This window comes from Myxine glutinosa, chromosome 1, assembly GCF_964187855.1.
Source record: "Myxine glutinosa chromosome 1, kmMyxGlut1.1, whole genome shotgun sequence".
NCBI lineage: Eukaryota > Metazoa > Chordata > Myxini > Myxiniformes > Myxinidae > Myxine > Myxine glutinosa.
Genome location: NC_136261.1, coordinates 358965769 through 358986413, shown reverse-complemented (window position 1 = coordinate 358986413; position 20645 = coordinate 358965769). Strand labels below are relative to the sequence as shown.

The following is a 20645-nucleotide window of genomic DNA, read 5'->3' as shown; positions in this document are numbered from 1 at the left end:
TACAAACTGGATTGAGAACTAGCTAAGGGACAATAAGCCAAAAGCGGTTGTTAGGAGATAAGTCAAACACTGCGAAGTTGTTAGTGAGGTACCTCAATAATCAGCATTACAGTTTGCAATTTTATCTATTGCGAAAAGGAGACCTGCTCATTTTTTTCGGGTGTTTCACTTGATTTCGCATCCTCGTTGAGATTCACAGATGGACATGCTATATGTTTGTGAAGTATAACATGCTCTTTCATTAAATCCGCAAAGCGACGTGTAGACATGCCTTGAATGAATGATTTGGACAGTATGGTTAATTTTTTTATTTTTTTAATACTCAGTCAAGGCTCATGTAAGAGCTAACACATATAACATATAATAATTGGAGCAGGAGACTTGAGGGAAGTACAGCAACAGTAGAGAACAGGGACATAGTAGAGAGAAAAGACAATAAAAAACACAGTTGTGGACTAACTAGGAAAATGTAGGCCTCAAAAACCCAGCACGAAAAGTCCGACAAATACTTAAATTGGTACAAGTTTAAAAACAAAAAACCGAACTAGAAGCATACAGTAAACACAGACACAGCAAAATAAACAGCGAAAACTCGACAAAACTACCGGGAGTACTTATCTTTGAGGAATTCGGCAGAGTCCAAAAACAGCCAACTGAGCTCAAGGAACCAGAAACCGGAAGTGGTTAATATAATACTTTCAAAATTTGCAAGAGATACGAAGCTTGGAGGGAAGGTAGACAGTAGGGCGACCAGATACAGGAAAGTCTAAACGTAACCCTAGCATGGCTGAGAAGTGCCAGATGCAGTTCAATATTGTGAACAGCTTAAAGTATTGGGTGTTGGCAGGAATAACAGATGGAGTGAGAGTGAACACATAATTCAAGGGTCAGTTGTAGAGTATGTAATGTATCAAAGGGATCTTAGGGATGTTGGGATATCCAGGCAACAATAGGAAAATATAGGAATAGTTTAGATATCAAAGGTGAGACACAAATTTGTTGAATTACTCACCTCAATTACTGTGTACAGTTTTGGCAACCGCATTTGAAACAGCACCCAGCTACCACTGAAGTGCTACCGGAATGATTCCAGAATTAGATTTGTTCAGATATGATGAACGGCTGATCTTTTTACTGTAGAGAGGCGGCAATTACGAATCAATCTCATGGAAATGTTAAAGATAATATAGATGCAGGAAAGTTGATATTTATTCATTGTAACCAGGATTAACATCAACAGAAGTAGGGAGTATTAAAAAAGTGTTTAAAAAAAACAAAAAACAAGACGTCATGCAGAGCACGATACTTGCAAAATCCACCCCCCTCCAAAAAAAGGTTACAAAATTGATCCATCAAATTGTCCATTTCATCAAGATTAAAATTGACGATCTTGATCAAAGCTCCGGTCAATAGGACAAAAAGTGATGCTTTTTCAGATGAAAATTGATGATTTTAGAAGTTTGACCTTGAGTTGACCTTTTGACCGCAAAAATGGTTGGTTTCCAAATTCAGTGAGGCACTATGTAATTGGTGTTTAATTTTCAAGTCAATCGGATTAATGTTGATGATTTTTCAGATGAAAATTGATGTTGGAAGTTTGACCTTGAGTTGACCTTTGACCTTTTGACCTCGGAAATAGTTGGTTTACCAATTCAGTGACAATATGCAAATGCTGTTCAAGTTTGAAGTCAATTGGATGAAAAATGGCGATTTTAGAAATTCGACCTCCAGAGGACCTTTGACCCCAAATTCAATAGGCTTCTCAATTGTGATGACCTCTACAACTTGGTGAAGTTTCATGGCTATCAGTTTAGAATTGTGACCTGTAGGTGGGTGACAGACAAACAGAGGATAACAAACGCAACCGACCAATATACAGTACTTGAAAAATCTTTGATTTTGCAAGTAAAAAAGAGGAAGGAGTCCTGCTGTTGGTTCGTATGTAGCCTGTGGATCGTTTTATGGAAGTGCGGTTGTGCCTCTGATGCAGTGCACCTGTTACCAGAAAGCTGGTACTCATTTTGCCGACCTCAGAAGGATGACAGGCTGAGTCAACCCACCTGGTGTTGTTTCAACGGCACGACAGCAGCTCAGCGACCCTGAGATCTCAAGCCATCCACTTTAACTGTTAAGCAAACACCAGGCTTGGAAAGAGTCCCGAGGATCATTTACACCACTCCTTCAGCATGAGAGGTGGGGAAGGGGGAGGCGGGCAGGTCAGCAGTGTTGCTCCGTTAGAGCATCTTTGGCTCTGCAACAAGTGGGCTGAATACAACTGCTTGAATATTTGGGTTCAGCGAGTTAGCCAAAGACAAACTTGCTGACTATAATACTAGACACTTATTTGTATGCTGTGGGTCCGGTTAATCTCCCTTCCAAAGTCTCCTACCTCCCCTCATAGATCTCAAGGTGAGGCGTGAATGAGCCAATGTAGGGAAGGGTACTCCTGAGGTTTTCACAACAAGGACAGATCAGTTAAAATTCAATTACATTATGGCGGTGCATAAATTGTATGGAGAGTGAGTGGATCGGTCTGTGGGGTGTAAATGCGCTATGCTTTGCAATGACAGGAGGAGATATTTAGACAGTGTGATTCTTATAGGTGTGGGTTTTAAGTGCACAAATGTAACAAAACAATCTGTCGACAACTTCGAGATATCGTGGTATATATCGTTTTTTTCCCTACCTCACAATGGTGAAGAATCCGTTGAAAAAAATTCTCGGATCCAGATCCAGATCTTCACCAAAATCTAATCATTTCGTCCTTGTCACATACCCCAACCTCTCCTCCAAATTTTGTCCGAATCCATCCATAACTTTGAGATATCTTGTTCACAAACAAACAAACAAACAAATGAAAAATCGGTCAGAGACCGAGGACTTGCAGGACTGTACTTTTTTATCGGACATTTAGGACAAATATGGCGGCGGAACCACGTGACCGATGACGTCATCATTAACATATTTTATTCACCATGGAGACCCTGCTCGGAACCACACAGGAGACCTTGCTAGACACGTAAGAGCGTGACCAAGGGTTGGCGTCAGGAAGGGCATCCGGCCATAAAAACATTGCCTCAAACAGGGAACCATGATTGTCATGGGGCCCGCAAGGCTAACCCCCGCTCCAGCGGGGAAAAATGGCCTTAAAACGATCATTCATTCATTCCCCATGGAGAGTTCTTTACAATGAGCCATGTCTCAATTTTTTCTATTCCGCACTTTTGGAGATATAGAGGTGCTACGTTTTTCGGTTTTTCCAAGATGGCGGCCGAACAACGTGACCGATGACGTAATCATTAACATATTTTATTCCCCATGGAGACTTCTTTACAATGAGCCATGTCTCAATTTTTTCTATTCAGCACTTTTGGAGATATAGAGGTGCTAAGTTTTTCAAAGATGGCGGCCGAACCACGTGACCGATGACGTCATCATTAACATATTCTATTCCCCATGGTGTTCTTTACAATGAGCCATGTCTGAATTTTTTCTATTCACCACTTTCGGAGATTATGGAGGTGCAAAAGTTTTTCGGTTTTTCCAAGATGGCAGCCGAACCACGTGACCGATGACGTCATCATTAACATGTTTTATTCCCCATGGAGAGTTCTTTACAATGAGCCATGTCTCAATTTTTTCTGTTCAGCACATTTGGAGATATCATGGTGCACAGTTTTGCCGTTTTTCCAAGATGGCGGCCGACCACGTGACTGATGACGTCATCATTAACATATTTTATTCCCCATTGAGAGTTCTTTACAATGAGCCATGTCAATTTTTTCTGTTCAGCACATTTGGAGATATAGTGGTGCACAGTTTTGCCGTTTTTCCAAGATGGCGGCCGAACCACGTGACATATGACGTCATCATTAACATATTTTATTCCCCATGGAGAGTTATTTACAATGAGCCATGTCTCAATTTTTTCTATTCAGCACTTTCAGAGATATGGAGGTGCAAAATTTTTCGGTTTTTCCAAGATGGCGGCCGAACCACGTGACATATGACATCATCATTAACAAATTTTATTACCCATGGAGAGTTCTTTACAATGAGCCATGTCTCAATTTGTTCTGTTCAGTACTTTCGGAGATATAGAAGTGCAAAGTTTTTCGGTTTTTCCAAGATCGCGGCCGAACCACGTCACCGATGACGTCATCAATTGGGCACAGTCTATTCCAGGGCAAGACCAATATGTGTGCAAAGTTTGGCGATTCTCCGTGCAACGGTGTAGACGCAGTGCTGCAAACAGACAGACAAATGAAAAATCGGTCAGAGACCGAGGACTTGCCGGAATGTACTTTTTTATCCGCCATTTAGGACAAATATGGCGGCCGAACCACGTGACCGATGACGTCATCATTAACATATTTTATTCCCCATGGAGAGTTCTTTTCAATGAGCCATGCCTCCATTTTTTCTATTCAGGACTTTTGGAGATGTGGAGGTGCAGAGTTTTTCGGTTTTTCCAAGATGGCGGCCGACCACGTGACATATGACATTAACATATTTTATTCCCCATGGAGAGTTTTTTACAATGAGCCATGTCTCAATTTTTTCTGTTCAGCACTTTTGGAGATTTCGTAGTGCAAAGTTTTGCCGTTTTTCCAAGATGGCGGCCGACCACGTGACTGATGACGTCATCATTAACATATTTTATTCCCCATGTGGAGTTCTTTACAATGAGCCATGTCTCAATTTTTTCTGTTCAGCACTTTTGGCGATATAGTGGTGCAAAGTTTTGCCGTTTTTCCAAGATGGCGGCCGACCACGTGACATATGACGTCATCATTAACATATTTTATTCCCCATGGAGAGTTCTTTACAATGAGCCATGTCTCAATTTTTTCTGTTCAGCACTTTTGGAGATATCGTGGCGCAACGTTTTGCCGTTTTTCCAAGATGGCGACCGAACCACGTGACTGATGACGTCATCATTTACATATTTTATTCCGCATGGAGAGTTCTTTACAATGAGCCATGTCTCAATTTTTTCTGTTCAGTACTTTCGGAGATATAGAGGTACAACGTTTTTCGGTTTTTCCAAGATGGCGGCCGAACCACGTCACCGATGACGTCATCAATTGGGCACAGTCTATTCCAGGGCAAGACCAATATGTGTGCAAAGTTTGGCGATTCTACGTGCAACGGTGTAGACGCAGTGCTGCAAACAGACAGACAGACAAACAGACAGACAGACAGACAGACAAATGAAAAATCGGTCAGAGACCGAGGACTTGCCGGAATGTACTTTTTTATCCGCCATTTAGGACAAATATGGCGGCCGAACCACGTGACCGATGACGTCATCATTAACATATTTTATTCCCCATGGAGAGTTCTTTACAATGAGCCATGCCTCAATTTTTTCTATTCAGGACTTTTGGAGATGTGGAGGTGGAGTTTTTCGGTTTTTCCAAGATGGCGGCCGAACCACGTGACTGATGACGTCATCATTAATACTTTATTCCCCATGGAGAGTTCTTTACAATGAGCCATGTCTCAATTTTTTCTGTTCAGCACTTTTGGAGATATAGTGGTGCAAAGTTTTTCGGTTTTTCCAAGATGGCGGCCGACCACGTGACATATGACGTCATCATTAACATATTTTATTCCCCATGGAGAGTTCTTTACAATGAGCCATGTCTCAATTTTTTCTGTTCAGTACTTTCGGAGATATAGAGGTGCAAATTTTTTCGGTTTTTCTAAGATGGCGGCCAAACCACGTCACCGATGACGTCATCAATTGGGCGCAGTCTATTCCAGGGCAAGACCAATATTTGTGCAAAGTTTGGCGATTCTATGTGCAACGGTGTAGACGCAGTGCTGCAAACAGACAGACAGACAAACAGACAGACAGACAGACAGACAAACAAACGAACAGATCAACATACTTGCCGGAAAATTTTTCCGGCAAGTAACAAACGAACAGATCAACATACTTGCCGGAAGTTCTTTTGTTTTCACCCCGCAAGACAGGGGTGAAAACAAAACCTCCATCCACCTTTTGTGGTGGAGGTAACTCGAAGGGCACTCAGTAGCACGCATACCTCCTCCATGCCGATTAGTTTACATTTTGTATCCCACCGATAGGCCGGATCTGAACCTAAATTTAATTGGCTTGTTCTTGTCAACTCTTCCAAAACTTTTTGAGAAATCGTGCAATATAGTGTATCGTTTTGGCCCCATCTCTCAATGGTGAGGAATCACTTAACAACAAAAAAAAAAAAATCAAAAAAAAAATCGTGTATCCAGATATGAATCTTCACCAAAATTGAACCAATCTTTCCTCGACGCGCACACGCACACACGCGCACGCACACACACGCACACACGCGCACGCACACACGCACACACACACACACACACACACGCACGCACACACACACACACACACACACACACACACACACACACACACACACACACACACACACACACACACACACACACACACACACACACACACACACACACACACACACACACACACACACACACACACACACACGTTTCGTCTGAATCTGTCCATAACTTTGAGACAAAAACGAGAATGGCATTATGGTAGAGCGCATAACGCCACCAGGCTGAACAGTTTGTTTTGTATCCATTAATAGGCCGGATCTGGATTCAGACCTGAACCAAAATCTAATCCCCTTGTTCTCGTCACCGAACCAACTTTCCCACCAAGTTTAGTCATAACTCGTCCACAACGTTTTAAAATATCATTTTATTTATTGCTTTTTGCCTGATCCCTCAATTGTGAAGAATCACTTTTTAAAAAAGAAGAAAATTCTCCTATCCGGATCTGGATCTTCACCAAAATTGAATCAATGTGTCATCACATACCCAACCTGTCCACCAAATTTCGTCCAAATCTGTCCATAACTTTTTGAGATATCCTGCTATATATCGCTTTTAGCCCTATCACTCTATGGTGAAGAATCACTTTAAAAATTCTAGTAGCCGGATCCGGATCTTCACCAAAATCTAATAATTTCGTCCTCGTCACATACACTACCTGTCCACCATATTCCATCCGAATCCATCCTCAACTTTTTGAGATATCCTGCACACAAACAAAGACAGGGGTGAAAACATAACACCTCTATCCACCTTCGGTGGGCGAATGTAACAAACAAACCCTCGTCTATCCACCCACCAAAATCACCAAGGCCACAGTAACATGTAAATACGTAACATGTAACATGTAATATTAGCATGTATACACAGTTTCTGCGTGCGAGCGCACACGTCTCTGTGCAAAATCGAATAATTTCGTCCTTGTCAAAAACCTAACCTCTCCAGCAAAATTCTGTTCAAATCCGTCCACAACATTTTGAGATATCCTGCTCAAAGACAGACAGACAAGGTGAAAATTAACCTCCGCCCACCTTCGGGGGCACAGGTAATAACCCTCCTTCTGGTAAACCGCCTTCACTTTGTTCCAAAGTTTCAAACTTTGAATCGCAACTGCAAAGTACCTTACCCCACTGACTAGAATCCCAACTGTGAAGTTTCTGGGCATATTCCCGTCTCTTAGCTTCGTTACCTTTACACGAGAGCTTTTTCACAGCAACTCGTCCATGGAGACTACTTTCGATAAGAAACATTCTGATAGTAGATGAGTCCACTTGATGCCCTGGTCTCTCTCTGCCGGTTCTCGTGCAAGTTCAGCACTTCATCTTGTACTTAAGGAACTGATCTGGGATTGCTCATCTCTTTGGCCGACCAATCCCTTTTCTGTCTAACTTCTCCGGTCTCATTATTCTTCAGTATTGTAGCTTGAATACCACGTCTGGAAATACCTGAATACCTGTTCTACGGGACATATATCTCGAGGAGTTGCCTTCTCGGTGTCAAACTATTATTTTGAGTCTCATCAAGTTCGATGTCCGAGGCATGGTGTGTATGCCACCTGCGAGAGAGAAATTACAAATTGGTGAAAAAAAATGTTGTGGCCTTAGCCTTTCGGATTATTTGGACAGGAAGAAAAGTATTTTTAAAACCAAAAGATGAATGATGGAAAACATTGCAGAACGCAGGGAACAATTTCCCAATGGAATTTCTCATGAAATGACATTAAAGCGTGTCAAAACAGATACCTCATGTGCTACATGAGCGTGGTGGCCACAATAAGTATTGCAATTTCATGTATTAATATTGGAAAACAAAATTCATTTTTGTTTTATTTAATAAAACAAGTTTACTACTAGATCTTATTTTTCAAAATATGTTTTCAAAAATAAGTGACAATAAATATGCTTATTTTCAAGATGATAGAAGCGTTCACACCTTTCCTTCCTCCCCATCCTCACACACGTCCCTTCTATCTCGCTCAACATCCCCTCCCATCACCCCTCCTCACAACACTGTCCTCTGTGCTACCCTCCCCCACTCTCCACCATCATTCCCCAACAAACTCCCTCTCTATCCTCAAGCACATTCCTCTTCTCCACCCTCCTCCTCCACCCCTCTCCATTTCCTTCTCCCTCCCTCTCCATTACAATGCACCTCTCCCCTCTCCATCCCAATGCACCTCTCCCCCTCTCCATCCCAATGCACCTGTCCCCCTCTCCATCCCAACGCACCTTCCCCCCTCTCCATCCCAATGCACCTCTCCCCCTCTCCATCCCAATGCACCTCTCCCCTCTCCATCACAATGCACCTCTCCCCCTCTCCCCCTCTCCATCCCAATGCACCTCTCCCCCTCTCCATCCCAATGCAACTCTCCCCCTCTCCATCCCAATGCACCTCTCTTCCTCTCCATCCCAATGCACCTCTCCTCCTCTCCATCCCAATGCACCTCTCCCCCTCTCCATCCCAATGCACCTCTCCCCCTCTCCATCCCAAAGCACCTCTCCCCCTCTCCATTCCAATGCACCTCTCCATCCCAATGCACCTCTCCCCCCTCTCCATCCCAATGCACCTCCCCCTCTCCATCCCAATGCACCTCTCCCCCTCTCCATCCCAATGCACCTCTCCCCCTCTCCATCCCAATGCACCTCTCCCCCTCTCCATCCCAATGCACCTCTCCCCCTCTCCATCCCAATGCACCTCTCCCCCTCTCCATCCCAATGCACCTCTCCCCCTCTCCATCCCAATGCACCTCTCCCCCTCTCCATCCCAATGCACCTCTCCCCCTCTCCATCCCAATGCACCTCTCCCCCCTCTCCATCCCAATGCACCTCTCCCCCCTCTCCATCCCAATGCACCTCTCCCCCCTCTCCATCCCAATGCACCTCTCCCCCTGTCCATCCCAATGCACCTCTCCCCCTCTCCATCCCAATGCACCTCTCCCCCTCTCCATCCCAATGCACCTCTCCCCCTCTCCATCCCAATGCACCTCTCCCCCCTCTCCATCCCAATGCACCTCTCCCCCCTCTCCATCCCAATGCACCTCTCCCCCCTCTCCATCCCAATGCACCTCTCCCCCCTCTCCATCCCAATGCACCTCTCCCCCTCTCCATCCCAATTCCCCTCACTCACCCTCTCCATCCCAATGCACCTCTCCCCCCTCTCCATCCCAATGCCCCTCACTCTCCCTCTCCATCCCAATGCACCTCTCCCCCTCTCCATCCCAATGCACCTCTCCCCCTCTCCATCCCAATGCACCTCTCCCCCTCTCCATCCCAACGCACCTCCCAATCTCCATCCCAATGCACCTCTCCCCCTCTCCATCCCAATGCACCTCTCCCCCTCTCCATCCCAATGCACCTCTCCCCCTCTCCATCCCAATGCACCTCTCCCCCTCTCCATCCCAATGCACCTCTCCCCCTCTCCATCCCAATGCACCTCTCCCCCTCTCCATCCCAATGCACCTCTCCCCCTCTCCATCCCAATGCACCTCTCCCCCTCTCCATCCCAATGCACCTCTCCCCCTCTCCATCCCAATGCACCTCTCCCCCTCTCCATCCCAATGCACCTCTCCCCCTCTCCATCCCAATGCACCTCTCCCCCTCTCCATCCCAATGCACCTCTCCCCCTCTCCATCCCAATGCACCTCTCCCCCTCTCCATCCCAATGCACCTCTCCCCCTCCCCATCCCAATGCACCTCTCCCCCTCTCCATCCCAATGCACCCCTCCCCATCTCCATCCCAATGCACCTCGCCCACTCTCCATCCCAATGCACCTCTCCCCCTCTCCATCCCAATGCACCTCTCGCCTCTCCATCCCAATACACCTCTCCCCCTCCCTCTCCATCGCAATGCACCTCTCCCCCTCTCCATCCCAACGCACCTCTCCCCCTCTCCATCCCAACGCACCTCTCCCCCTCTCCATCCCAACGCACCTCTCCCACTCTCCATCCCAACGCACCTCTCCCCCTCTCCATCCCAACGCACCTCTCCCCCTCTCCATCCCAACGCACCTCTCCCCCTCTCCATCCCAACGCACCTCTCCCCCTCTCCATCCCAACGCACCTCTCCCCCTCTCCAGCCCAACGCACCTCTCCCCCTCTCCAGCCCAACGCACCTCTCCCCCTCTCCAGCCCAACGCACCTCTCCCCCTCTCCATCCCAACGCACCTCTCCCCCTCTCCATCCCAACGCACCTCTCCCCCTCTCCATCCCAACGCACCTCTCCCCCTCTCCATCCCAATGCACCTCTCCCCCTCTCCATCCCAATGCACCTCTCCCCCTCTCCATCCCAATGCACCTCTCCCCCTCTGCATCCCAATGCACCTTCCCCCCTCTCCATCCCAATGCACCTCTCCCCCTCTCCATCCCAATGCACCTCTCCCCTCTCCATCCCAATGCACCTCTCCCCCTCTCCCCCTCTCCATCCCAATGCACCTCTCCCCCTCTCCATCCCAATGCACCTCTCCCCCTCTCCATCCCAATGCACCTCTCCCCCTCTCCATCCCAATGCACCTCTCCCCCTCTCCATCCCAATGCACCTCTCCCCCTCTCCATCCCAATGCACCTCTCCCCCTCTCCATCCCAATGCACCTCTCCCCCTCTCCATCCCAATGCACCTCTCCCCCTCTCCATCCCAATGCACCTCTCCCCCTCTCCATCCCAATGCACCTCTCCCCCTCTCCATCCCAATGCACCTCTCCCCCCTCTCCATCCCAATGCACCTCTCCCCTCTCCATCCCAATGCACCTCTCCCCCTCTCCATCCCAATGCACCTCTCCCCCTCTCCATCCCAATGCACCTCTCCCCCTCTCCATCCCAATGCACCTCTCCCCCTCTCCATCCCAATGCACCTCTCCCCCTCTCCATCCCAATGCACCTCTCCCCCTCTCCATCCCAATGCACCTCTCCCCCTCTCCATCCCAATGCACCTCTCCCCCTGTCCATCCCAAAGAACCTCTCCCCCTCTCCATCCCAATGCACCTCTCCCCCTCTCCATCCCAATGCACCTCTCCCCCTCTCCATCCCAATGCACCTCTCCCCCTCTCCATCCCAATGCACCTCTCCCCCTCTCCATCCCAATGCACCTCTCCCCCCTCTCCATCCCAATGCACCTCTCCCCCCTCTCCATCCCAATGCACCTCTCCCCCCTCTCCATCCCAATGCACCTCTCCCCCCTCTCCATCCCAATGCACCTCTCCCCCCTCTCCCTCCCAATGCACCTCTCCCCCTCTCCATCCCAATTCCCCTCACTCTCCCTCTCCATCCCAATGCACCTCTCCCCCCTCTCCATCCCAATGCCCCTCACTCTCCCTCTCCATCCCAATGCACCTCTCCCCCTCTCCATCCCAATGCACCTCTCCCCCTCTCCATCCCAATGCACCTCTCCCACTCTCCATCCCAATGCACCTCTCCCACTCTCCATCCCAATGCACCTCTCCCCCTCTCCATCCCAACGCACCTCCCAATCTCCATCCCAATGCACCTCTCCCCCTCTCCATCCCAATGCACCTCTCCCCCTCTCCATCCCAATGCACCTCTCCCCCTCTCCATCCCAATGCACCTCTCCCCCTCTCCATCCCAATGCACCTCTCCCCCTCTCCATCCCAATGCACCTCTCCCCTCTCCATCCCAATGCACCTCTCCCCCTCCCTCTCAATGCACCTCTCCCCCTCTCCATCCCAACGCACCTCTCCCCCTCTCCATCCCAACGCACCTCTCCCCCTCTCCATCCCAACGCACCTCTCCCCCTCTCCATCCCAACGCACCTCTCCCCCTCTCCATCCCAACGCACCTCTCCCCCTCTCCATCCCAACGCACCTCTCCCCCTCTCCATCCCAACGCACCTCTCCCCCTCTCCATCCCAACGCACCTCTCCCCTCTCCATCCCAACGCACCTCTCCCCTCTCCATCCCAATGCACCTCTCCTCCTCTCCATCCCAATGCACCTCTCCCCCTCTCCATCCCAATGCACCTCTCCCCCTCTCCATCCCAATGCACCTCTCCCCCTCTCCATCCCAATGCACCTCTCCCCCTCTCCATCCCAATGCACCTCTCCCCCTCTCCATCCCAATGCACCTCTCCCCCTCTCCATCCCAATGCACCTCTCCCCCTCTCCATCCCAATGCACCTCTCCCCCTCTCCATCCCAATGCACCTCTCCCCCTCTCCATCCCAATGCACCTCTCCCCCTCTCCATCCCAATGCACCTCTCCCCCTCTCCATCCCAATGCACCTCTCCCCCTCTCCATCCCAATGCACCTCTCCCCCTCTCCATCCCAATGCACCTCTCCCCCTCTCCATCCCAATGCACCTCTGCCCCTCTCCATCCCAATGCACCTCTCCTCCTCTCCATCCCAATGCACCTCTCCTCCTCTCCATCCCAATGCACCTCCCCCCCCTCTCCATCCCAATGCACCTCTCCCCCTCTCCCTCCCAATGCACCTCTCCCCCTCTCCATCCCAATGCACCTCTCCCCCTCTCCATCCCAATGCACCTCTCCCCCTCTCCATTCCAATGCACCTCTCCCCCTCTCCATCCCAATGCACCTCTCCCCCTCTCCATCCCAATGCACCTCTCCCCCTCTCCATCCCAATGCACCTCTCCCCCTCTCAATACACCTCTCCCCCTCTCAATACACCTCTCCCCCTCTCCATCCCAATACACCTCTCCCCTCTCCATCCCAATACACCTCTCCCCCTCTCCATCCAAATGCACCTCTCCCCCTCTCCATCCCAATACACCACTCCCCTCTCCCCCTCTCCACCCCAATACACCTCTCCCCTCTCCATCCCAATACACCTCTCCATCCCAATACACCTCTCCCCTCTCCATCTCAATACACCTCTCCCCTCTCCATCCCAATACACCTCTCCCCTCTCCATCCCAATACACCTCTCCCCTCTCCATCCCAATACACCTCTCCCCTCTCCATCCCAATACACCTCTCCCCTCTCCATCCCAATACACCTCTCCCCTCTCCATCCCAATACACCTCTCCCCTCTCCATCCCAATACACCTCTCTTCTCTCCATCCCAATACACCTCTCCCCTCACCATCCCAATGCACCTCTCCCCTCTCCATCCCAATGCACCTCGCCCACTCTCCATCCCAATACACCTCTCCCCTCTCCATCCCAATACACCTCTCCCCTCACCATCCCAATGCACCTCTCCCCTCTCCATCCCAATACACCTCTCCCCTCTCCATCCCAATACACCTCTCCCCTCACCATCCCAATGCACCTCTCCCCTCTCCATCCCAATGCACCTCGCCCACTCTCCATCCCAATGCACCTCGCCCACTCTCCATCCCAATGCACCTCTCCCCTCTCCATCCCAATGCACCTCTCCCCTCTCCATCCCAATGCACCTCTCCCCTCTCCATCCCAATGCACCTCTCCCCTCTCCATCCCAATGCACCTCTCCCCTCTCCATCCCAATGCACCTCTCCCCTCTCCATCCCAATGCACCTCTCCCCTCTCCATCCCAATACACCTCTCCCCTCTCCATCCCAATACACCTCTCCCCTCTCCATCCCAATACACCTCTCCCCTCTCCATCCCAATACACCTCTCCCCTCTCCATCCCAATACACCTCTCCCCTCCCCATCCCAATACACCTCTCCCCTCTCCATCCCAATACACCTCTCCCCTCTCCATCCCAATACACCTCTCCCCTCTCCATCCCAATACACCTCTCCCCTCTCCATCCCAATACACCTCTCCCCTCTCCATCCCAATACACCTCTCCCCTCTCCATCCCAATACACCTCTCCCCTCTCCATCCCAATACACCTCACCCACTCTCCATCCCAATACACCTCACCCACTCTCCATCCCAATACACCTCTCCCCTCTCCATCCCAATACATCTCTCTTCTCTCCATCCCAATACACCTCTCCCCTCTCCATCCCAATACACCTCTCCCCTCACCATCCCAATGCACCTCTCCCCTCTCCATCCCAATACACCTCTCCGCTCTCCATCCCAATACACCTCTCCCCTCTCCATCCCAATACACCTCTCCCCTCTCCATCCCAATACACCTCTCCATCCCAATACATCTCTCTTCTCTCCATCCCAATACACCTCTCCCCTCACCATCCCAATGCACCTCACCCCCTCTCAACCTCCATCACAATGCAACTTCCCTCCCCCCATTTACATCTCCATGCGCTGTGGGTCCCTCTCTCCCTCCCTCCCTCCCCCCCCCCATCCACGCGGGTCCCTCCCTCCCCCCCCATCCACGCGGGTCCCTCCCTCCCCCCCCCATCCACGCGGGTCCCTCCCTCCCCCCCCATCCACGCGGGTCCCTCCCTCCCCCCCACATCCACGCGGGTCCCTCCCTCCCTCCCGCCCCCCATCCACGCGGGTCCCTCCCTCCCTCCCCCCCCCATCCACGCGGGTCCCTCCCTCCCTCCCCCATCCACGCGGGTCCCTCCCTCCCTCCCACCCCCATCCACGCGGGTCCCTCCCTCCCTCCCCCCCCCATCCACGCGGGTCCCTCCCTCCCTCCCCCCCCCATCCACGCGGGTCCCTCCCTCCCCCCCCCCATCCACGCGGGTCCCTCCCTCCCCCCCCCATCCACGCGGGTCCCTCCCTCCCCCCCCCCCATCCACGCGGGTCCCTCCCTCCCCCCATCCACGCGGGTCCCTCCCTCCCTCCCCCCATCCACGCGGGTCCCTCCCTCCCTCCCCCCATCCACGCGGGTCCCTCCCCCCATCCACGCGGGTCCCTCCCCCCCCCATCCACGCGGGTCCCTCCCTCCCTCGTCCACGCGGATCCCTCTCCCGTCCACGCGGATCCCTCCCCCGGCCACGCGGGTCCCTCCCTCCCTCCCCCCTCCCCGTCCACGCGGGTCCTTCCCTCCCTCCCTCCCCCGTCCACGCGGGTCCTTCCCTCCCTCCCTCCCCCGTCCACGCGGGTCCCTCCCCCGTCCACGCGGCTCCCTCCCTCCCTCCCCCGTCCACGCGGGTCCCTCCCTCCCTCCCCCGTCCACGCGGGTCCCTCCCTCCCTCCCCCGTCCACGCGGGTCCCTCCCTCCCTCCCTCCCCCGTCCACGCGGGTCCCTCCCTCCCTCCCCCGTCCACGCGGGTCCCTCCCCCGTCCACGCGGGTCCCTCCCTCCCTCGTCCACGCGGGTCCCTCCCTCCCTCGTCCACGCGGGTCCCTCCCTCCCTCCCTCGTCCACGCGGGTCCCTCCCTCCCTCGTCCACGCGGGTCCCTCCCTCCCTTCCTCGTCCACGCGGGTCCCTCCCTCCCTCGTCCACGCGGGTCCCTCCCTCCCTCTTCCACGCGGGTCCCTCCCTCCCTCCCTCGTCCACGCGGGTCCCTCCCTCCCTCGTCCACGCGGGTCCCTCCCTCGTCCACGCGGGTCTCTCCCTCCCTTCCTCGTCCACGCGGGTCTGTCCCCTACCCACTCCTCTCCCTCATGCCCATCCTCTCTTCTAACCCAAACTCTATCCCTATGTCCCCCTCACGAACTCTATCTCTCTTCGTCTTCCTCCTCAATCTCTCTCGATCGAAATGCAGACTTTCTTTGCAAAACATCTCCACGCACCGGCACCTGTCAAAACCTTGCCGCATTTCCTGCTTGCACACCTCGTCTCTCATCGTGCACTCCTCCCCTCCTACAGACCTGTGCTGTGACGTGCCATGCAGTCATCGTTCCGTACCTGCAAGTTGCCGTTTTCTTCCCACTTCTGGCCCTTTTGTTGTCGCACGCCGCAGGCAGCAAGGAAGCGTATCCGTGCTCAGCCTCTGTCCAAGCAACACGAGGAGTACAATGTGACACAGCACGAGTGACAACGCGTGCACGAGGGCGGGCACTCAATGAAGAGGAAGATGACTGACAGGATAAATAAAGAAATAAACCTGAGCATGCAGACAACAACAATAACAACAATAAATAACAAGAACTGTCCCCGTCTGCGCCCGTAAATCGGCTCGACCGACGTGCACAACATGCATCGGGACACCCGCTGTGGGGATCAGACCCAGGGTCGAGCACCTCGTTCCCGCCGCTCCAGATATTCGGCAGCTTCGATCAGGCGCTCGATGTTGGCCGCCATGACGCAAATCAACGATTCTTCTCTTTGCTTCTTCTTAACAACAAGCAATCTTCTTCTTCACCTTGTGTCTCCAATCGTTTTCTGGCGCTTCCGAAGTCCAAAGCAAACCTCGCTTCGTACGCGCGAATATATTTCATCGAATTAAAAAAATAAAATATATAAAATGGATTTTTACGCCGATTTGTTCCAAGTGATCCGAGCTGTGGCGACGCAACAACCGCCTGCACGGAACACACGCGCCACGCGGACTGGCGTTAACGGCTGTTTACGAGCCGACAACGGTCCCTCCCCAGCAACACACCACGGCTCCAGGCGATTGGTGCGCCGTCCGCCAATCAGAGTTCCCTACTACTGGCCGCGCCCTCAATTCCGTAGCACGCGGTACATGGCGGACCAATGGCGAGCGCCCCCGAGTGCCTGCAAATGTTTGTTGTGCCATGTGTTCCCGATCGATTCACGTGACGCATCGTGAGCCAATCCGCAGCGAGTGCACCACGTGACCCCACGGCACGCCCATGTGCGTTTCTTCCCCACCTCGTTCTGGCTGTTTGAATTCGACTTTATTCTGACGTCATTGTTCTACTCACCACACGTTACGTGTTTCTGCGGCTCGTAAATTCGAAGCTCATAAACCGTCGACAAGGCGATGGCGCATGAATTGTCAAATGAATAAGCAACTCGCTGTATGAAACTGCGGCATAACGGTAAGATTAATAGTAATTGGTTTGCGGCGAAAACGTTTATAGATTTTAATTCCCGGTGGCCCCGCCCCCTACCATGACGGGCCCCGCCCCCTACCATAAGGGGCCCCGCCCACTATCCTGGCGGCAATCCAAACTTGTGCCTTGTTATGACGAGGTCACGTGACTCTCCGTCACTTCGCTACTGTCCTACTGTAGCGAGGGGCCACTTCGCTACTGTCTCCGTCACTATCACAATTGGATTAATTTTTTTTTTTACGTTTTGTGGTTTGAACTGACCAATGAGTTTCAATGGCCGAAACGTCATGAGTACAATTAGCCTGTCTCCTCCAGGTAGGAACTCGAACCTTGACGTGAACTCCAAATCCTGCGCCGACCGATGGTGGTTGTTTGTCCATGCAAAAGTCTTTGGTCGGGGTTTGAACCACGGACCTCCCAGACTCAGGGTGTGGACCCCCTACCCCATCAACACTACCGAATATTTATTCCGTGTCACGTTTACGCTGCGTCAGCGTCGTACTAGTTTTTGGGGCCATCTATTTATTACGTACGCACGGATTCAGCTCAGTGTGTGTGTGCATGGTGGGGTGGTTGAGGCCTTTTAAGCCCAAGCTTTTAAGGATTCAGCCACGACTCGTTCACAAGAACTGGAGAACACTTCCCACGGTTCCTGGAGCAATCCTGGACAGCTTCTCCATCTTGCAAGGTGTGGAAAGTTCCATTGAGGAGGCGCGGGAATCGTACCTCCACCAGCAATAAGTTTCCGCGCATTCCGTCACCAGCTACCATCGATCTGTGCGGGACAAGTGAAATTGCACCATGTTTGCTTATGTAACTAGAACGGCACTCAGTAGAGAGCATACATACCTCCACCTGGTTGGCCATATCACTCAATGGTGAAGAATCACTTTAAAAATTCTACTAGCCGGATCCGGATGTGGATCTTCACCAAAATCGAATCGATTCTTCCTTGTCACATAGACAACCTGTCCAACAAGTTTCGTCCAAATCCATCCATAACTTTTTGAGATATCTAGTTCACAGACAAACAGACAAACAAACAGACAGGGGTGAAAACATAACCTCCATCCACCTTTGGTGGCGAAGGTAATTAATAGATTTTTATTACTTCCGCCACTCATTACATTAGTCAGGTTCACTATGTTAACAAATACAATTTCGTTCAAAATTTTGGTAGATTAGCAAAACTATACATTTTTGGAATATTCAGAGCATGAGGAATCCAAAAATTAATGTTTACATTTGCGTAGACACCTTTGCGAAAATGACACTCAGGACAGTGATGAAGATTCAGGTTCACGATGTTAACAAATATAATTTCTTTCAAAATTTTGGGATTAGCAAACCTGTACATTTTTGGAATATTCAGAGCATGGAGAATCTGAAAATCAATGTTGGCATTTGCACAGAGACCTGCATGGCCGCCATTTTGGATTTTGAAAATGGCCGCCATAAAATACATATTTTGCGCGATCTCGGCTTCTAGTCAACCTAGAGACTTAATTAAATATGCTAATCCTATGTTTTCTGGGTCAAGGAATCCAATAAAGGCCTCAAAATAGTGCTCAGGATTATAGAAAAGCAACAAACAAAGGTAATTGAAAACCATTGTCTTTATATTTGTGATATAACTATTACATAATACATGATATTGCAAGTCCTTTGAAGTTATAGGTTGTTATAGGAAGTTATAGGTAGTATCAGATTGAACTATAAGTCCTATACACAGGATCTACGAGGTCTATACCGTTCAGGAATATGCTTTTACAGATCTTCATCACTGTCCTGAGTGTCATTTTCGCAAAGGTGTCTACGCAAATGTAAACATTAATTTTTGGATTCCTCATGCTCTGAATATTCCAAAAATGTATAGTTTTGCTAATCTACCAAAATTTTGAACGAAAAAACATAGTGAACCTGACTACATTCGCCATCACGCCATTACATTCCGCTAACCCCCGCTCTAGCGGGGAAAATGGCCTTAAAACGATCATTCATTTATGCATTCATTCACTCAAGGAAAACGAAGGTTCTGCTTTCACCCCTGTCTGTGTGTCTGTCTGTTTGTTTGTGAACAAAATATCTCAAAAAGTTATGGACGGATTCAGACAAAACTTGGTGGATAGGTTGGGTGTGCGACAAGGACGAGGGTCATACACAAGGGAGAGGAGGGGGTCGGGGAGGGAGGGAGTCATGCACAACGGGAGAGAGGGGGTCATACACAAGGGGAGGGGGGTCATTCACAAGGGGAGGGAGGGTCATACTCAAGGGGAGGGGAAGGGGGTCATACACAAGGGGAGGGAGGGTCATACTCAAGGGGAGGGGAGGAGAAGGGGGTCATACACAAGGGGAGGGGAAGGGAAGGGAGGGGGTCATACACAAGGGGAGGGGAGGGGGGGTCATACACAAGGGCAGGGGAGGGGGGTCATACCCAAGGGGAGGGGAAGGGGGTCATACACAAGGGGAGGAGAGGGGGGTCATACACAAGGGGAGGGGAGGGGTGTCATACACAAGGGGAGGGGAGGGGTGTCATACACAAGGGGAGGGGAGGAGAGGGGGGTCATACACAAGGGGAGGGGAAGGGAGGAGAGGGGGGGTCATACACAAGGGGATGGGGGATCATACCCAAGGGGATGGTCATACACAAGGGGATGGGGGATCATACAAAAGGGGGTGGTCATGCACAAGAGGAGGGCGATCATACAAAAGGGGATGGTCATACACAAGGGGATGGGGGATCATACAAAAGGGGGTGGTCATACACAAGGGGATGGGGGATCATACAAAAGGGGATGGTCATACACAAGGAGAGAAGGAGGAATAACCCAAAACGAGTACCAAAGGCCCAGAGAGGAACACATTGGAAAGAATCAACGTGTATGTGTGCATATGAGATCATGGATGTACCTGGGTGAACGTCTGGGTAGTGATGGTTTGCACATTTAAAAAAACTGAAGTGAGGGGGACCAGACAGCGGACACCGAGACAATGCCAAAATCACGAGAATAAGGGGGCAAATTAATGCAGGTGGGGAACTAGCTTGGACTTAGGGTCGGTGAGCAGGCTCGAAGAATAGGTGTGACCTGGGGTGGCTTTCCCTAACTTCCTTCCCAAAGGTGTAAGCTTGTATAATGTAAGCCAGGTGTAAGCTAGAGAGGCCACCAACCGAGCTGCCATCGGTGGAAGAGTGACCATCTTTGGGAATCCACGTCCTGCCTTGTTTTCGACCACCTCAAGAGGAGCAAGGTGGGAAGCAGCCAAGCAGGAGCATTATTTTAATAACCAGAAAACATGGGATTTAGACTTCCATGGAGGGATCCAAGCCAACAGAAGGAGTGAAACAAAGAAGAATGGAAGTTTTGTATCGTCTGAGCTGAGTGCAGAGGAACAAGTGAACTTGGCAATGTTCACTTGTTCCTCTGGCAGGCAATGGATATTTACAAAAGGTCAGCGAGGAACACGCCAGCCAAAATGGGAGGGAAAATGGCGTCG

The 20645-nt window shown here is 51.0% G+C and overlaps 1 protein-coding gene across 2 annotated transcripts in view; it reads right to left on the bottom strand.

Moving 5' to 3' along the window:
- The window catches only part of LOC137414109 (max dimerization protein 1), a 61118-nt gene extending 44373 nt beyond the window's left edge, over nucleotides 1-16745 (bottom strand). The window contains exons 1-3 of one of the 2 annotated variants that reach the window (XM_068099595.2): nucleotides 16371-16738; nucleotides 16036-16120; nucleotides 7025-7072 (exon numbers count right to left, since the gene is read on the bottom strand). In XM_068099595.2, the coding sequence (XP_067955696.1) occupies nucleotides 7025-7072; nucleotides 16036-16120; nucleotides 16371-16431 (194 nt within the window). In that variant the 5' untranslated portion in view covers nucleotides 16432-16738. Of the gene's footprint in view, nucleotides 1-7024; nucleotides 7073-16035; nucleotides 16121-16370 lie in introns of both variants that reach the window. The other variant, XM_068099601.2, reaches the window with a different exon arrangement.
- Between the last annotated feature and the right edge of the window lie 3900 nt (nucleotides 16746-20645).